At 43.3% G+C, this 19812-nt stretch overlaps 1 protein-coding gene across 2 annotated transcripts; it reads right to left on the minus strand.

Moving 5' to 3' along the window:
- Positions 1–14363: 14363 nt before the first annotated feature.
- LOC123188157 (eukaryotic peptide chain release factor subunit 1-3) lies at positions 14364–18473 on the minus strand. Of its 2 annotated transcripts, none has more exons than XM_044600200.1 (3): positions 18382–18473; positions 14813–16247; positions 14364–14716 (listed from the first exon to the last, which is right to left on the minus strand). In XM_044600200.1, exon 2 carries the CDS (start codon positions 16215–16217, stop codon positions 14904–14906), a length of 1314 nt encoding a protein of 437 aa, XP_044456135.1. In that variant the 5' UTR covers positions 16218–16247; positions 18382–18473; the 3' UTR covers positions 14364–14716; positions 14813–14903. The 2 variants fall into 2 exon arrangements, with proteins under 2 accessions (XP_044456135.1, XP_044456136.1); XM_044600201.1 differs by having other exon boundaries at positions 14809–16247.
- Between the last annotated feature and the right edge of the window lie 1339 nt (positions 18474–19812).

Here is a 19812-nt window from a genome sequence, read left to right on the forward strand (position 1 = left end):
GTTCTTTGTGTTGGTTGAATAGATGAATCTAAGATTGTGTGATGCATATCGTATAATCATACCCGCGGATACTTGAGGTGACATTGGAGTATCTATGTGACATTAGGGTTTTGGTTGATTTGTGTCTTAAGGTGTTATTTTACTACAAACTCTAGGGCTGTTTGTGACACTTATAGGAATAGCCCAATGGATTGACCTGAAAGAATAACTTTGAGGTGGTTTCATACCCTACAGTAATCTCTTCGTCTATTCTCCGCTATTAGTGACTTTGGAGTGACTCTTTGTTGCATGTTGAGGGATTGTTATATGATCTAATTATGTTATCCTTGTTGAGAGAACTTGCACTAGTGAAAGTATGAACCCTAGGCCTTGTTTCCTAGCATTGCAATACCATTTACGCTCACTTTTACCACTTTCTACCTTGCTGTTTTTATATTTTCAGATTACAAAAACCTATATCTACCATCCATATTGCACTTGTATCACCATCTCTTCGCCGAACTAGTGCACCTATACAATTTACCATTGTATTGGGTGTTTTTGCATGTTTTTTACATCACAGGTAATCAATACCAGACGGAGTCCAAACGCAGCGAAACGTTTTGTGGATTTTTTACCAGAATACATCCAATGAGTCGGAAAAGCACCTGGGGGTGCTCTGGGGGGAGCACAACCCACCAGGGTGCGCCTGGAGGCCTAGGAGCGCCCTGGTGGGTTCTGCCCACCTCGGGTGCCCCCAGACCGCCTCTTTGCTCTATAAATTCCCCAATATTCCAGAAACCCTAGGGGAGTCGACGAAAATCAATTCCAGCCGCCGCAGAGTCCAGAACCACCAGATCCAATCTAGACACCATCACACAGGGGTTCACCACTTGCCTCTCCGATGATGCGTGAGTAGTTCTTTGTTGACCTTCGGGTCCGTAGCTAGTAGCTAGATGGCTTCCTCTCTCTCGTTTGATTCTCAATACAATGGTCTCTTGGAGATCCATATGATGTAACTCTTTTCGCAGTGTGTTTGTTGGGATCAGATGAACTTTGAGTTTATGATCAGATCTATCTTTTTATCCATGAAAGTTATTTGAGTTTCTTTGATCTCTTATATGCATGATTGCTTATAGCCTCGTATTTCTTCTCTGATATTTGGGTTTTGTTTGGCCAAGTTGATCCATTTATCTTGCAATGGGAAGAGGTGCTTTGTAGTGGGTTCAATCTTACGGTGCTTGATCCCAGTGACAGAAGGGGAACCGACACGTATGTATCGTTGCTACTAAGGATAAAACGATGGGGTCTATTTCTACATAAATAGATCTTGTCTACATCATGTCATCGTTCTTATTGCATTACTCCGTTTCTCCATGAACTTAATACACTAGTGCATGCTGGATAGCGGTCGATGTGTGGAGTAATAGTAGTAGGTGCAGGCATGAGTTGGTCTACTAATCTTGGACGTGATGCCTATGTAATGATCATTGCCTGGATATCGTCATGATTATTTGAAGTTCTATCAATTGCCCAACGGTAATTTGTTTACCCACCATTTGCTATTTTTCTCCAGAGAAGCCACTAGTGGAACCTACGGCCCTCGGGTCTCTTTCTCATATTATTTGCCTTTGCGATCTACTTTATTTGCCTTTTATTTTCAGATCTATTAAACCAAAAATATAAAAATACCTTGCTGCAATTTATTTTATTTGGTGTTCGATCTATCAATATTTACTACTCTCTCACGTCCATTTGCCAATTTCTGGCGCCGTTACCCGAAAGGGATTGACAACCCCTTTTACACGTCGGGTTGCGAGTATTTGTTATTTGTGCGCAGGTGATGTTTACGTAGTGTTGCTTGGTTCTCCTACTGGTTCGATAACCTTGGTCTCATCACTGAGGGAAATACCTATCGTCGTTGTGCTGCATCATCCCTTCCTCTTTGGGGAAATACCGACGTAGCTTCAAGCCGCATCACCCCCGTCATTGTGGGCCCCCTGGGAGGCCTCCAACGCCCATCTTCTCCTATATGGTGTGTTTTGACCTGAAAAAAATCAAAAGGAAGCTTTCGGGACGAAGTGCCGCCGTCTCGAGCCGGAACCTGGGCAGAACCAATCTAGGGCTCCGGTGGAGCTATTCTGTCAGGGAAACATTCCTCCGGGAGGGGGAAATCGAAGCCATCGTCATCACCAATGATCCTCTCATTGAGAGGGGGTCAATCTCCATCAACATCTTCACCAGCACCATCTCCTCTCAAACCCTTGTTCGTCTCTTGTATTCCATCTTTGTCTCAAACCCTCAGATTGGTACCCGTGGGTTGCTAGTAGTGTTGATTACTCTTTGTAGTTGATGCTAGTTGGTTTATCCGGTGGAAGATTATATTTTCAGATCCTTAATGATAATTAATACTCCTCTGATCTTGATCATAAATATGCTTTGTGAGTATTTACGTTTGTTTCCGAGGACATGGGAGAAGTCTTGTTATAAGTAATCATGTGAATTTGGTATTCGTTCGATATTTTGATGAGATGTATGTTGTCTCTCCTCTAGTGGTGTTAGGTGAACATCGACAACATGACACTTCACCATTATTTGGGTCTAGGGAAAGGAATTGGGAAGTAATAAGTAGATGATATGTTGCTCGAGTGACAGAAGCTTAAACCTTAGTTTATGCATTGCTTCGTAAGGGGCTGATTTGAATCCATATGTTTCATGCTATGGTTAGGTTTACCTTAATTCTTCTTTTGTATTTGCGGATGCTTGCGAGAGGGGTTAATCATAAGTGGGAGGCTTTTCCAAGGAAGGGCAGCACCCAAGCACCGGTCCACCCATATATCAAATTATCAAAGTAACGAACCCGAATCATATGAGCATGATGAAAACTCACATACAACAATTCCCATGTGTCCTCGGGAGTGCTTTGCTTTATATAAGAGTTCGTCCAGGTTTGAACTTGTGACGCCCGGGTAATTAAGCTACAGTGATCCTTTGCTAATGATGCCACGTCACCTCGTTTATAGTTGCTAATCTTGAGTTAGTTTGAAACCGATTCAAATTCAAATTCAAAAATAGGCAGACAATAAAAGTTTTCAAATGTTAAAACTAAAATGTTCGAAGTGAATCAAATAATGCATAGGTAAATATGGTGGAGAAACCACACTTTTATAAAATATTTAAATGCCCAAATGGGAATGAAACAACAACATAACAAATTTATTAAATGCCTTTTGTTAATTATAAAATGTTAAAATATTTTACTTAGGGGTTTAAACTTTTTGTAGTAGAGGTATAATTAGTGATACAAATTTAGGCACAACTGTTGTGATTTATAAAACTAAATAAAATAAATAGTAAAAGAACAAAAACAGAAAACGAGACAAATAAAAAAATAAACAAATGGGGCAAAGCCACCCCCCTCTACCTGGGCCAAATGGCCCATTTGGCCATTTAGACCAACCAGGCCAGCGGCCGGCCCACCCTCGCTTCCCCTTATCCCCCCCGAAACCCTAACCCACCAACCGCATCACCTCCCACTCCCCCTCCCACGATCCCCACACTCCTCTGCCTCCCTCCCTCGATCCAGATTGGATCGGGGCAATCGGGGCCCGATCCCGAGCTCGCCTCGCCGTGGCTCCCGTTGACGTCGTCGCCGTCGCCCGCCCCGCACCACCTCGCTGGAGCCCCTCGCCGCCTCAGCCCCGTCGCCCCGTCGCCGAACCCTCCACGCCACCAGCACCTCCGACGCCGCCACTCGGAGCCCGCCGTCCGTCTGCCTCCTCGACAGCCCGTCATCCCCGTCCTCCTCGAGCTCGAGCCCGATGCCATTTTCCCCACGAACGCCGGTGAGGCTCCGGCCTCTCCCTCTCTCTATCTCCGTCCGTGACTGCGCCCGACCACCAACCCTTACGCGCGCCGGCCGCGCACCGCAGTCCCGCCCAGCCCGGCGTGTCACCGGGCGCGCTCGCGCCCGCCTCCATCCGCGTGCACGCGCCCACCGCCTTGACTCGCCCGCCGTTCGCCTACCGCGCCTGCGCCTCCCCACACGCCGCCGCTCGCGGCTCCACCGGCGTCCGCCACCATTGCCCCTGGCCGCCCCCTTCCCCACGTCGCTCTGTCTCTCCCCGCTCGCCGCTCGCGCCCTGCTCCCGCTGCCCGCGTTGCTGCTCACCGGAGCCACCGGCCCATGCAGCCACAGCTCCGCCCACCGCCTCGCCAACCGGCCTCCGCTGCTGCTGGTCCGCGCCTGCGGCCACCCCTCTCCGTCGACGCCCCGTCTCCGGCCGCTCCAGCCGCCGCGACCGGCGTCTCCCCTGGCCGGCGCCGTGGCCGCCATCACCTTGCTGCGCCGGCTTAGTGGGCTCCGCCCGCTAACGGGCACCCCGCGCGCCCATTCGCCTGCAAGCCCCCCTGGGCCTATGACGAACGGGGCCCACGCCCAGAACGAAAATAAAATAAAATAAATAAATAAACTTAATTAATTAATTAACTAAATTAATTAAGTTAATTAATCCTAGTTAATTAATCTAATTAATCTGTTAGCTTAATTAAACAGTAGTTTGTTTAGCCTAATCCTTAATTAACTAAAACAGTCAATGACAGGGGGGTCCCACCCCTGTTGACCAGTCAAACATTGACTGGTCAACTGGGTCCCTCTGGCCCACCTGTCAGTCATGGGGTACACTTTTGTGTACACTGTGCTGGGTGCGCCTAGCAATTTAGCAACTATTTTCGAATTAAAAATAATTCCAAAAATTAATAATTTTTTTAGAAAATCATATCTTTTAATCCGTAACTCGGATTAAATTATTTTCAACATGAAAGTTGCTCAGAACGACGAGACGAATCCGGATACGTAGCTCGTTCGTCCGCCACACACCCCTAGCATATCAAACACGCAACTTTCCCCTCCGGTTTATCTGTCCGAAAACGGGAACACCGGGGATATTTTTCCGGATGTTTCCCCCTTCACCGGTACCACCTCATACCGCATTAGGGCACGCCTAGCATCACGCTTTGTCATGTCATGCATCGTCATGCACTTGCTTGCTATGTATTTACTGTTTCTTCCCCCCTCTTCTCTTCGGTAGACCTCATGACGATGCTGATGCCCCTGTGGTCGACTACGTCACCGACGGCCCCTCCTTCTTGTCTGAGCAACCAGGCAAGCCCCCCCTTTGATCACCAGATATCGCCTACTCTTCTCCCTACTGCTTGCATTAGAGTAGTGTAACATGTTACTGCTTTCCGTTAACCCTATTCTGATGCATAGCCTGTCCTTGCCACTACTGTTGATACCTTTACCTGCAATCCTAATGCTTAGTATAGGATGCTAGATTATCATCAGTGGCCATACATTCTTGTTCGTCTGCCATGCTATATTATCGGGCCGTGATCACTCGGGAGGTGATCACGAGTATATACTATATACTTTATACATGATACATGTGGTGACTAAAGTCGGGTCGGCTTGTGGAGCACCCGCGAGTGATTCACGGATTGGGGGCTGAAAGGACCTTTGTCCCAACGGCCCTCTGTGTGGATCTTTGTGGCGAAGCGACAGGGCAGGTTATGACCACCTAGGAGAGAGGTGGGCCTGGCCCTGGTCGGTGTTCGCGGATACTTAACACGTTTAACGAGATCTTGGTATTTGATCTGAGTCTGGCTACTGGCCTATACGCACTAACCATCTACGCGGGGACAGTTATGGGCACTCGACGTCGTGGTATCAGCCGAAGCCTTCGTGACGTCAGCGACTGAGTGGCGCGCGCCGGATTGGACCGTAAGCCTGCTCTTGTATTAAGGGGGCTAGTTCTGCTTCCGGCCGCGTACGCAACGTGCAGGTGTGCAATGGGCGATGGGCCCAGACCCCTGCGCCATAGGATTTTAGACCGGCGTGCTGACCTCTCTGTTGTGCCTAGGTAGGGCTGCGACGTGTTGATCTTCCGAGGCCGGGCATGACCCAGGAAAGTGTGTCCGGCCAAATGGGATCGAGCGGGTTGGGATATGTGGTGCACCCCTACAGGAAAGTTAATCTATTCGAATAGCCGTGATCTTTGGTAACAGGACGACTTGGAGTTGTACCTTGACCTTATGACAACTAGAACCGGATACTTAATAAAACACACCCTTCCAAGTGCCAGATACAACCGGTGATCGCTCTCTCACAGGGCGACGAGGGGAGGATCATCGGTTAGGATTATGCTATACGATGCTACTTGGAGGTCTTCAGTCTACTCTCTTCTACATGCTGCAAGACGAGGCTGCCAGAAGCGTAGTCTTTGAAAGGACTAGCTATCCCCCCTTATCCCGGCTTTCTGCAGTTCAGTCCACATATAATAGCCTTATTCCAGTTGATACCAATGCATGCATATGTAGTGTAGCTCCTTGCTTGCGAGTACTTTGGATGAGTACTCACGGTTGCTTTCTCCCTCTTTTCCCCCCTATCCCTTCTATCTGGTTGTCGCAACCAGACGTTGGAGTCCAGGAGCCAAACGCCAACCGTCGACGACGACTCCTACTACACCGGAGGTGCCTACTACTACGTGCTGCCCGCTGACGACGACCAGGAGTAGTTTAAGAGGATTCCAGGCAGGAGGCCTGCGCCTCTTTCGATCTGTATCCTAGTTTGTGTTAGCCTTCTTAAGGCAAACTTGTTTAACTTATGTCTGTACTCAGATATTGTTGCTTCCGCTGACTCGTCTATGATCGAGCTCTTGTATTCGAGCCTTCGAGGTCCCTGGCTTGTAATATGATGCTTGTATGACTTATTTTATTTGTAAAGTTGTGTTGTGATATTTTCCCGTGAGTCCCTGATCTTGATCGTACACGTTTGCGTGTATGATTAGTGTACAGTCAAATCAGGGGCGTCACAAAACTTTGCTACAAAAAGGATTGGGCCACCTTGCGGCACCTTATTTATTTTTATTACTTGTTACCCGTTACGAATTATCTTATCACACAACTATTTGTTATCGATAATTCCAGTGCTTGCAAACAATACCTTGTCGAAAACCGATTATTATTTTCTTGTACTCCTTGTTGGGTTCGACACTCTTACTTATTGAAAGGACTACGATAAATCTCTTATACTTGTGGGTCATCACGCATGGCAATGGCAAAGGGTGCGCCACACGCAAGAGGATTTAGACGTGCGTGCATCTGCACATACGGTGGTGTTGGTGTACCTCGAGGCAACGCGTTTGTACGTATATGTAGGTGTCTTGTGTTTTTGTTTTTGGCACGAAAGATACGCTTTGACGATTTTGGTTCGTGCAATCAATTCATCGATTTTGGTCCGCACATATGTAGGTGTTCAACTTCTCATGGTGTTCTTCTTTTATCACAACACAGACGCAAGCGCTCGTATATACACGCATACACTCATTTTTATAAATGCATACACACTCTATCTCTATAAGCACTTTTCAGAGACTGAACTGACATATCATCTTAAAATTTTACGAAGTCATCATAGCCGCCTCGTAATTAACAGGAACATCTCCTCTCACTGAATGTGCATCGTCGGAAATCTTGAAAAAGTAAAATGCATTGGTGGTCACTGGACTTGTCGTGTATGTTCACTTTGGTCACTGTATTTAAGAATATGGTCAATACGGTCCTTAAATACGAGTTGCGGTGATTATACGGTCACTTTCACATTATATATCTTCATATTTGTTGAGTTGACCGGTTAAACAGTTTGAATGATGCCTCCTCAGCTCATTTTTTTTCTTTGTACCGACGCAGGCAAAATAAAATAGTGATGCGGTGGGGATTCGAACCCTAAACAGTGTACACTTATACCAACCGTCATGATTCCTTATTATACACTAGTAATAATGTACGTGCAATGCACGATTATACTGTGTAGGATATTAGTTGCATGTTATATTAGGTAAGATATATTTGTTGCATGTTGGTATTTGGTAAGATATCAATTACTTTTTCGCGGGAATGGTAGGATATTAATTACATGACAGATTTCAAAGGATAGCGTTGAGTCAAAACGTGTTTATAACCAATGGCAGTGGTGGGTACTGGGTAATTAGAGTGTTATAAGGCCTTGTACAATGGGAGATGCTTAGAGGGGTGCTTAGAAAAATAAACCGAGATTTTCTGAAGCACCGGTGCCTATTTCTACAGGAGAGACGCTTAGTTAAGCGTCTACCCTGTACAAATAAGCACCGATGCTTAAGGAAAGTCTGGTTTATTTCTCTAAGTACCTCCCTTAAGCACCTCCCATTGTACAAGGTCTAAACGTGTTTGGTGCTCAACATTGGAGCAATTTGAACCGCTAGATAACATGATTTGACGGTCGAGATAGTTTGAATCTGCACATTTGAATCTTTTATATTGGTATAGATATAGATATAGATTAGCGTGCATGCACATAGTGCACACACAGTATACGGCAATTTTAGCAATTTTTTTGAGCTGAATTTTACCAATTTTAAACTGAACATATGCATGAAAACGTTGTGTAGATGCAACGCACACGAAGTGTTTGAGAGAATCTTTTGCCGCTACGTTCAAGTTTTGTGGTATTTTTTTCTCTTATATTGGGATTGTTTCAAGTCAGCCGAAACATCCTAGTGTACCTCATGATCGAACTAACGGGTGCGCCATTCAATAGGTACTTTCCAATTGCATACTAAGCAGCCATGTATACCTTGGTTTCGTGCCATCCCACCAACGCTTACATAGCGGCGAGCTACCTATATGCAAGAAATAGAAACGAGGCCATATGCATGTGAACAAGGCTGGGGGCTCACGCTACATGCTCTCTGCTCGGGGCGCATGTGCAGCCGTCGCGGCCTCTGACTTCTCCTTCCTCGACGTCTTCTCCTTGTACGTGCTCACACAGATCGCACACATACAACACAAGCACGCACACACCCATCTTGTACACAAATATCACAAGCACGCACAATATGCATACGCACACAATCACAAATATGCACGTACCCATACAAGCTCAAGCACAGCATGCATGCACAGCAAGCAACAAACGACGTGTCATGGCTGTCACGTGAATGCATAATGTTACAGCAGGATTGCTTTCTCTAGTTTAGACAAAGAGAGATGAGCACAGCGGGCTAGCTTGCTGACATCCTATCGCTGTTTGGGGTTTGATTCCACACTATGTCACTATTTTATTTTGCCTCTATTTCTTTCTTCCACTCACAGACAAGTGGGGTCTGCGTCCATAGAGAAAAAAAAAGAGAGCTGACAAGGCATCATTCAAACTGTTTGACGGTCAACTCAAAAAAATACGAAGCTATATGAAGAGACGGTGACCGTATAATCATAACAACTCGTATTTAGTGATTGTATTCTTAAGTACAGTGATCAAAATGGGCGTACACGACAAGTTCAGTGACCACCGATGCATTTTACTCATCCTGAAATAAATTCAGGTTAAATGTGAGCACCAGGACTTAAACTCTGGTGAGCTGTGGATACCACTGTCCTCCTAACAATCCAACTACAGATTGGTTCGCTTTTTCATGGTGTTCTAGTAGCATTGTGATGCAGCGCTAGTAGTGGATATTTCTGCATTCTCTATTCGTGTGTATGTCACGTGTGTCAGATCTGCAGATGGCGATACACATCCGGCGATTTATGTACCAAAGGCTCTGTGTCTTTGCCTCCCCTTTTTCTTCTCTTTTAGTAGTAGGGAGCTGTAGTAGGGAGCGACTAACGGCCGATCGACTGAAAATATAAATTGAGCCAGTCAATTTTTCTTAGGCCAGAGAAAAATATATTTTGTTAACTTTCAGGGCCACCAAACGTCCAAATGTGCTGCCCAAAGCCCCAAACTCATGCGTACAGCAGCTGGCAAAGCATTCAGCCAAACCTGCCTGGGAGTGTTATCAACACCAAAGACTGCACGTTCATGGGCTATTTACTACAGTCCCATCCTATGACAATACAAAAAGGCAACATCGTCACTGAATTTTATTCTATTGAAAGTTTTGATCTCATGTTAGATTACTCTTTTTGGATCAGAACAAAGTCAGGCCTTGGACAGAAGGCCACACACCAGGTTTTGACTATCCTATGCTACTAAACTAACATAAAAACTAAAACAAAAAAGGCTTTGTAAAGAGGAATAAATTAGAGGCAATGGTAATACTCTTTAAGAAGACAATAAAATGAAAACTAAAATAAAAAACAATGAAAAAATTTGCACATAATTTACAAATAAATTGTGTTTTAAATAATATGCAATAATAAGCATATACTAGTCTAATTCTGCAATAATTTTTTTATAAGAAGGAATGAATTAAACACATTGGTATTATCCTTCAAGAAGAAAAATGAAATAAAAACTCAAACAAAATCAAAATATGAAGTTTTCTAAGGAATAGTGAATTAGTGGTGTTAGTATTACCCTTTAAGAGGAAAGAAAATGAAGATAAAATAAATACTGACAATTATTTTACACAATTTACAAAAGAATTGCAATCTTTATAATATGCAAGAAGAAACATATAATAGTGGAACTGTCTCAAAAAAAAGGTTCCTAAGAGGGAATGACTTGGTTGCATCGATATTACTCTTAAAGAAGAAGGACAATGAAATAAAAACTTAAACCAAATAAAATGAAGTTTTCGAAGGGAGAATGAATTAGTGGCATAAGTATCACCCTTTGATATGGTTAGAAATGAAATAAAAACTAAAATAAAATCAAAATATAAAGTTTTCTAAGGGAGAATCAACTAGTCACATTGGTAGTACCCTCTAAGAAGAACAAAATGAAACACATTAAAACAAATAATGAACAAACTTGCACACAACATACACAGATATTGCGCGTTTTTATGATATGCAAAAATAAGCTTATAATAGTGGAATTTTCACAAAAACAAAATAATGATATTTTCTAGGGAAGAATGAAACCCTTTAAGAAGAAAGAAAATAACATACTAAGACAAAACAAAATAACGAAGTTTTCTATGGACGAATGAAACCCTTTAAGAAAAAAATACAGAAACTAAAACTATAACAAAATAATGAAGTTTTCTATGTAAGAATGGAAACCTTTAAGAAAAAAGAACAAACAAAAATAAAATAAGGAAGTTTTCTAAGGGAAAATAAAACCCTTTAAGAAGAAAGAAAATTATAAAATAACTTGCACACAGTATGCCCTGAAATTGCACTTTTGTAATATGCAAAAAGAAAGCATATACGGTGCAATTTTAGCTCTCTACTATAATCTACACACATGGTGTATCATACTTGTGTGTATACTTACTTACAAACACAAAAATAAAAATAAGTTTTCCTAAGAAGAAATCAAGTATAGTGGCATTAGTACCACCCTTTAAGAAGAAAGGAATTTTAAACAATAATGATACAATTTGCACACAATTTACACCTGCTCGTCGGACGTCAGTAGGTACGTACGTACTGCGCCGCCGCTGACGGGTAAACGGCGATGAGCAGTTGAGCCTGCAGCGCTGCATGGGCATGCACGTAGAAGAAACAGAGCCCGAGTAACGTCGGCTCCAGCGATTCCACGGGTACAGGAGCAGTCCGCGGGGCAGTGTTTCATCAGAAAAAGAAGGGTCGATCCTTGCAACAAGAATTTCCTCTGCGTGGGCAGATCCTACGGGCGCCTGCAGTGTCCAAGATAACTCTGTTCGAATTCTGACCAACAGTGTCGGTAAATGCGAGAGACCAGCAGAGCCTGCATGCGCGAGGTGCACAAGCTATTTTCTGGCTTATGAAATCAGATACACACACAGTGATTGACGACTGAATCACCAATCCGTTGTTCTTTCATTTTATTTGATAAACATATTTATACACACATGTTTGAACGCACTGAAAAGCAATGACACACGGCAAATGTGTACGTTAAGACGCCCTTTGACGCTCGCCACACGAAATCACGAAATCCCCTCCTTACATGCCTAAGGCAAAAACAATGAACAAAACCAATCCAACAGCTGTAATTAACAACTAAGCGAAAGCGCCTTGAGACTTTGAAAGGCACCGCCTGCGTGCGTACGTGCTCATTTCCAGCGATAAGCCGGCCCGGACACCACGGCGGCCGGCCGGGCGTGCTCCTCGGAAGGACGCACGTCGGCCGGCGCCTGGATAAACTCCGACCACGGGCCCTGGTAGCGGCTGGCGTCGGCGTCGGCCGCTCCGGCCGGCAGCTCCCGGTAGTCCATGAGGTGCCGCCTGCTGCCGCTGCCGCCGTGGGAGCTGCCGTCCGACGAGGCGCAGCGGTAGCTGTCCCTCCCGTGGCTCTTCCTGATCGCGTCGATCACGAACGGGATCAGCCCTTCCATCGCTCAAACAATACAAAAATACACTCTCCTTCCTTCTTCTTCTTCCTCCGGCTGCTGTTCCTGCGCTGGATATTCTCGTTTGAACTTGTTGTTAGCTTGTGCTTCTGTCACGTGGGAGACTGGGGGCCTATTTATGGAGCCCAGCGGCCAGGGCGCGCGCGTGCGTCTGATGGCTGGCGGCGGGCGAGCGAGCGCGGGCGGGATTATCTGGTCGCGGCCGCAGCTCCGCTTTCCCTTGCCGGTGTGCGTTTGACTGACGGCGATCCGGGAAGCTTCTTCCTTCCTCCTCTCCCTACCTCGTCGTGCTGGGTGGTTACTAGGTATTGTTCCGTTCCGACGCATGTTTCTGACGACCCGGCGGTGTTCTCCGGAGTCTCGTTAAGTTTGCCAAATCGGGCACGACCTTGTAGCAGCACACCTATTTAGGCACGGGGTACGTAGTTGTCTATGTTGGACCGCTGTAAATAAAGCTTCTGTTATCGTCAATCACTAGGTTACGTCAGCGAGCTAGCAAAATTGTAGAAGCGCACTCATATCCGGAAGAACCTAGTCAAATCACGGACATTCTTTTGACCTTCCCTCTTGCGTTAAACCTTCCCTGGCTGGTTTCCGATGAGACCAACTGCAGCTCTCCTGCGTGCGTTCAAGGATCACAGGTGCGACGCTCGGAGAGTCACGTACTATAGATTCTATCCGCTCGGCTGCTTTCCCACTGTCGATTCTGCAGAAAATATCGGTCCACGCAAACCACGTGCACTACATGAGCCATAAATAATACTCCTATAGAAAATCTCAGCGACAAGCACGGTAAACACGTGGTTTTGAGAACATTCAAGGCCAGCTCGGAAAAAAGAATTATATGAGACCAGGTCTCACAAACTAGCATATGAGATCCATCCTGATGAATGACACGTAGCATTTATAAATCATAAAGTATCTACCCCACCTTCTACTTGAAATCAGAGAAATGTCGCGTGTCATCCATCAGAATGGGTCTCACCTACTAGCCCGTGAGACTAGATCTCATACAATTCTTTTTCCCGCCCTGACGTGACAGCGTTACTTTTGACTTGCTCCGGCTCATTTTACCGGGCTTCTACCGGATACTGCTATTTTTTTTAGGGAACGCCATTATGGCGGTTTATATTTCAAGGATAAATAAAGATAAATCGTTTGAGAGTACATCTACAAAGAAATCCGAAGGCTCTAACTTCCTCCCTCTGGTCCTTTTTACTCCGCATATTATATTTGGGTCAAGTCAAACTTTGCAAAGTTTGACCAAATACATATTAAAAAATATTAATATCTATTATACCAAATATATATCCCATGAAACTACATTTCGTAATGAATCTAACAAAATTGATTTGGCATCGTAAATGTTAATACTTTTTTCTATAAATTCGGTCAAAACAGATATGCTTTGACTTCAGACAGAACTTATATGCGGACTAAAAAGGACCTGAGGGAGTCCAGACAATGGTTCGAGAGTTCTTCAAGTTCCTAGACAACACATCTGCTGCCATATTGACCTCCTTGGGACAATGATTAGAAACTACAGAAAAATAATAATGAGCTAAAAAGGAGCACTCTTCATAGATGGCTGCTGCAGGGCCCAGTGAATTCCCACCGTTCTGCATCACATCAATAACCTCCAAGCAATCTGCCTCTACATGAATTCTATTGCAACCCATCTCGTTAGCAAGAAGAAGACCATCTCTCAGGCCTCAGGCCTCGGGCGAATGTGCCCGTGTCATCGCAAGATAGCTCGCTTCCTGAACCGCCCTCATAGTCATACCGGATACTGCTACTTGCAGATTGAACCAGTCAGCACATCAAACATGGTTTCCACCAAAAATTCATAACAAAAAACCCCTTGGGTGGATCCAAGTTCAACCTTCTTTTGAAATGCAACCAAGGGTTGGTTGCAATTTGGGATAGATAAAATTATTCAACCAGGTTTTGATATGATATACGTACAAAAAGATGCAACTGCACTGTGGAAGTGCAGGGCAGGGCAAAGACAAAACAATGTCAAGCAAATAAAAACTGGACCACCTACGGCACCAACAAGATAAATCACAGTAAGACGGGGGGAATATTTATAGCAAAACAATGTCTTCGTTGCAAAAACTGCAGGAGCAAGAGACTACTACAGTATTACACAATATTTATACGAGTTCATTCACGATGCTGAATATTAAAAGCAGACACTAGACTTCAGAACCCTAGATGCATGATAACAGACATCCGACACTACACAACGACTGAATATATAGAAGCACAAAGCGACAACTAAGCATAAGGAGCTTTTAGTCCGGTTAACGTCTTGAAATGTTACTTCCATGATGATGATGATGGCATCTCAATCATCTGGTCATGAACTCCTTCGGCATAGTTTGAGGCTGGCCCATGCCCATCAATCTCTGGATCTGAAACCAAGGGGAGGAACAGTAAGACAAACCAAATATATTGTGAAACAAGAAAATTGTAAAGCTTTATAGTCAAGACGAGACGTGCATACATACAGCTGCCTTTGAAGTGTTCTTGCGTAAGTTGAGCGAAACCGAGCTGTGGCGTCCTTCCATGGGCCAGCACAATCATTTGATTAGCTGATTGCTAATCAGAGTCTTCATACAAACCTTCATCGTCTGAAACCTCGTCAAAAGACCGCATATCTAGCTGATAGCGCAGCAGACCACCAATGCCACCGAATCCTCTGCAGAACTGCGATCCCTCTTGTGACTTGTTAGTGACAAACTCAAGCGCACAGCCGAACTTCTTGTATTCATTAGCAAACCACTCCAACAGAGATATTTTTTCCTGAACTTCCAACTCGGCATTGGTCTCACTATCGCGGAAATTGCTCTGATCCGCTTCCTGCTCCTTGTTCAAATGTTTGACAATAATTTCCCCAGAGACACTGTGCTTCAGCGAATATCTGTTGATGTCAAGATTCTCCCACACTATCAGAGTCTCAACAGCACCCATTTCAAGAGCCTTTAGAGTGTCATCAACACCAAAGACATACTTCCCAGTATCTTGACTGATCTCTTCAAAGTACTTGCCAATTAACTTCTTCTCCTGTATGAACTTCACATTTGCTAGAATCTCAGCTGACAACTCAATAGCTTGGTTGAACCCATTCTCGCCGCCATAAGAAACATCAACCACATTAAGTATCTTGGCTTGAAGTCTCTGGTCAAACATATCAGATTGGCTCAGCTCTGTCTTGAAATCAGCAGAACCAGCAAGAATCAGTCCAGAAACATTAGGCTGACTTGTAGCTGGATTGATAAAAAACTGAGTAGCAAGCTCAGCAGTTTTTCGGACATAGTTATGACGTTTTTCCATCCGAAGACGAGCAAAACGTAGAGCTGACTGCCCTCCTCTACCATGCTTCTTTGGGAGATCAACAGTAAATTTGTGAAGCACTTCACGTGTATTTCCACTTAGTGTGCCAAAAAGTGTACCATTACCATCCATAACAATGAAGCCGAACTTGTCATCAGATTCCAACAGCTCATTTAAAGCCTCAGTGTGGAACTTGTTATCACAAAGGTAAAGTGAGACATTTATAGGCTTGAATGGCTCAAAATCAATAGTAACTTTCTTTTCCTTTCCATCATCAGTAACAATGGTTCCAGTGTAGAGAACCAAACCATTGGGAGGAACTCTGTTGTAAAGCTTCAGCCTCTGCTGAGCTGAGGTGATGGCACCCAAAACTGATTGACGATTGACTCTACTCTTGATGTTTGAAGCAGTACCATACTCGTCGCCTAACATCTTCGCCACTCGAGAAACCTGATCACGTGGAGGCATAATAAGAGAGATCATGCTTGTGCCATTGCCTCTAGCAGACTCCAGTGCCTTGATTAGCTTTTTAATCTTCCAGATTTCAATGTTCCTATCAGTTTCCTGGCTCTCAGACATCTTGATAGAGCCCGGCTAAGACTAGTTCACCTGTAGACAGCCACACACACACACACGAACAGAAATATGAGGGCCTTGGTAAAAAAAACTTCCATGGGCCCAGTTGCCCCATAGAAACAATTGTTCATGAACTAAATGAAATAAGGGAATTCGTAAAATGTTCAGTGCAGATGCTGTAGGTATTTAATTTTTATTGCTAGCCCAAGTTGAGTTTGCAATATCCCAACTATGCCAGCAAGGTCCAAATTATAGTACAAATAAGAAACGACAGTCACAAGCACTTAATTACAAAAAATTGATCAAAGATAGTAGTAAGTGAAACTAATTTACAGGAAACATCATACTTTAAACACGGCACACAGGGAATGAAGCAAAACTAGTTTACTGGAAGCGGCAATACTTGAAACATAGCAAGCAATGTACGAAGCAGGGAAGTTCATCAAACAAAACAATTTCCCACAAGAAATTTGATATGTGAACAGGGTTGAGAATTCCATGTTAAGATATTTGACAAGACTTTGCAGCCAACATATAAAAAATTAATAAGCATATAAAGAAGAGCTATTGGTTGGTTGCACAGTGTTCAGCAAAGCATATGTGAACAGTATTCCTTCTATATTTGAAAAAAAAAAGTTCAAGCAGCTAGATAATTCCCATAATAACTGAAGAACATACAGAACCAAGCACAGTTGAGATCTGAAAAGTCATTCAGTAATAATAAAACTATGATGATACAAGGTAGAACATGCAACTACACGTATGAAATAAATGAAGAGCGGTCCTAGGATAATCTAGAAAAACTGGCTGCAGAACACAACAGTCAAAAATCTAAACAGTAGCAGTCATGTGTTGGACAACATAGTAAGCATAACTTAGTACTAAAACACATGGACTGCAGCCTTATATTTTATGACCAAGTGGTCTATAATGTAAATGATAGATCTGGTCAAGCAATATGGCATAGACTTTAGGTTATTGCAATTCCATTGACCTACTTAATACTTGATCTCTATAAACTAAGAGAATGAAGCACAATATTGATCTTAAGTAGAAAAAAATGACAATCTTTCTAGCATACAAACGCTCGGTTCAATCCACAATCATCTTTAACAAAGTATTAATTAGGTTAGAGCTATTAGGTATGCAAGGCAGAGTTGAGGATGCCAGTAACGTTACAACCCAATTAGTAGATGGCATGGTCTTCTTCATCTTTATTACCGAACTCTCTTTCTCTTCATAAGCAGATCAGGAGAAGCACTCTGGAACAAGGAGAAACCTTGCGTTTCTTTCTAATCAAAACCGCAGATAATTAGTCATAATTTAACTTGCAGTGGAACTGTGCAACCAAGAGTGAATCCTGGAGTGGGAAGCTGGGTCAGGGTGTGGAGACAAGGATAAGAGCAGATCATCCATGGGCGCGAAAGAAGGGGACGTGCGTGGACTGGGGAGAACTTGGGTGGATTCCATACAAGGTAAGCAATGATCTTGATGTGCTGAAATCCACTGGTAGAGTTTAAGATAACTCCAGGGAATCCTCACCCAAGCTATTGCAACAACACACTATTAAGTTTTACAAAGCTGAAGCATTATAAGTTGGCACGCATATATGTGAAAAGAAACACAAACAATTTGGATGCACCCAAAAGCAAGACGAGCAGCTCCTACCCGTTAGTAAAATTGCACACTAATTAACATCGTGGGCACTAACAGGAAGGCCCTCCGGACAAGTGGAATCGAAATAAACGCAACTCATATATACTCGAAAAAGAAGAAGCATCATCATCTAAGCCCGCATGTATTAGTACTCTGCCCCAACATCCTAACTCTTCTTCCGTACATCCAAACGAATCAATCAATCCATGCACTCAGCACGCAATCTCCAAACGGAACACGGATCGATCGCCTCGCACCGAAGAACCCGCGGATGAAAACCGCGCAAAATCGCAGAAAAACATCCGGCCAGCGCGCTCGCCTCGCGCAGATCCCGAAAATCGCAAGACAGCACAATCACCGCGTGAGCTAGAGAAGTATCGGTAAACGAAACCCCCCGGAAATTAACGAATAACAGGACGCAAATCGGACCAGAACACGTCGCACCACGAGAACTACGGATTGAGCACCAAATCGCGACGAAATCTAGCGGGATCGGGTTAGGGTTCGTTACCTAGGGGAAGGGGTTGGGGCGGAGGGAGGGGAGTGCCGACTTCACGCGCGGCTGGCTGGGTGGGGAATCCTCTCCTCTCTCTGGCTGTCGGCTGCTTGGGAATATAGAGCGATAATAGTTTCCGCGGTGTTATTATACCACCTGGTGAGAGAGCTCGGCATCGGCCCGCCGCAGCCAGCTCGCGGCAGGATGGGCCGTTTAGCCCATCATCCTGGGAGGCCCGTTTCTTGTCAGACGATCGATGCTCAGCCTGCTGGGCCGGTGGCTGGTTAACCTTCTCGGGTCGTGGGCCTAACAAAAAAAATCTATGGCCGCGCTTTGGGAGCGAACACGGTGACAAAACGCGCGGGAGCAATATCTTGCATTAAGCGACATGGTAGCTTCTCCCACATTGACCTCTAAAGTAACGGGTTGACCGTTGACCCCTAGATCTCCTTGTTCCTTCGTTGTGCTGCTAGCCAGTAATCTAACGCGATTCACTTTAGATTAGTAGGCCGCGAACAACTTGTAGTAAAAAAAACAGATTTCCACAAAGTTTTTGGGGGTTTTTTCACCGGTTTTTCTTTGTTTCTTTTTTCATTTTACTGGTTTTTTATTAATTTTCTTCTTTATTAGTTTTCAATGGTTTTTCTCTTTTCTTTCTTTTTTCTTCCGTATTCATTGTTTCTTCCTTTTTTAATCTGTTTTGCTTTTGATTTCCCTCGGGTTTTCACTGTTTTCCCGTATACTTTTTAGAATATTTATAATACATTTTTTAAATATATATTCCATATTTTAAATACAAAATTAAAAAATAATACATGGTCAACATTTTTCCTATACACATATTATTACTTTTTTTCATTTCCTTGATTAACATTTTTCAAATAATATATTACATTTTTTAATATATGTTTTACATATTTTTAAAATAAATCAATGCTTTATTAACATTTTCAAATAAAATATTAAAGTTTTTTAATACATCATCGACAATTTTATACACATTTAAATTTTATCCAAATGCTTGATTAACATTTTTCATATACTTGTTCAACATTTTTCAAATGCTTGACTAACATTTTTATATGCATGATCAAAATAACTCAGCATTTTTTAATAAATGATCAAAAAAAATTCTATTCGTATTTAATATTTTTTAAATGCTTGATTAACATTTTTCAAATACATGTTCAACATGATATCAAATACTTGATTAACATCTTTTTAAATACATGATCAAATTTTTTCATCATTTTTTAATACTTAGTCAACATTTTTTCTATAGATATTTAACATTTTCAAATGCTTTATTAACATTTGTCCAAATGCCTCATCAACATTTTATAAATGTTTTGTAGAATACTTTTGTAATATAGAATATCTGGAAATATAAATAAATTATAAGAAAACAAGAAATATTTTCTCTACTACTTAAAAGGAACGCAAGGT

This window comes from Triticum aestivum, chromosome 2A, assembly GCF_018294505.1.
Source record: "Triticum aestivum cultivar Chinese Spring chromosome 2A, IWGSC CS RefSeq v2.1, whole genome shotgun sequence".
Lineage (NCBI taxonomy): Eukaryota > Viridiplantae > Streptophyta > Magnoliopsida > Poales > Poaceae > Triticum > Triticum aestivum.

Excerpts from the sequence above, each read along its gene's own strand:
- LOC123188157 (XM_044600200.1), bottom strand. The coding sequence starts at position 16,217 with ATGTCTGAGAGCCAGGAAACTGATAGGAACATTGAAATCTGGAAGATT.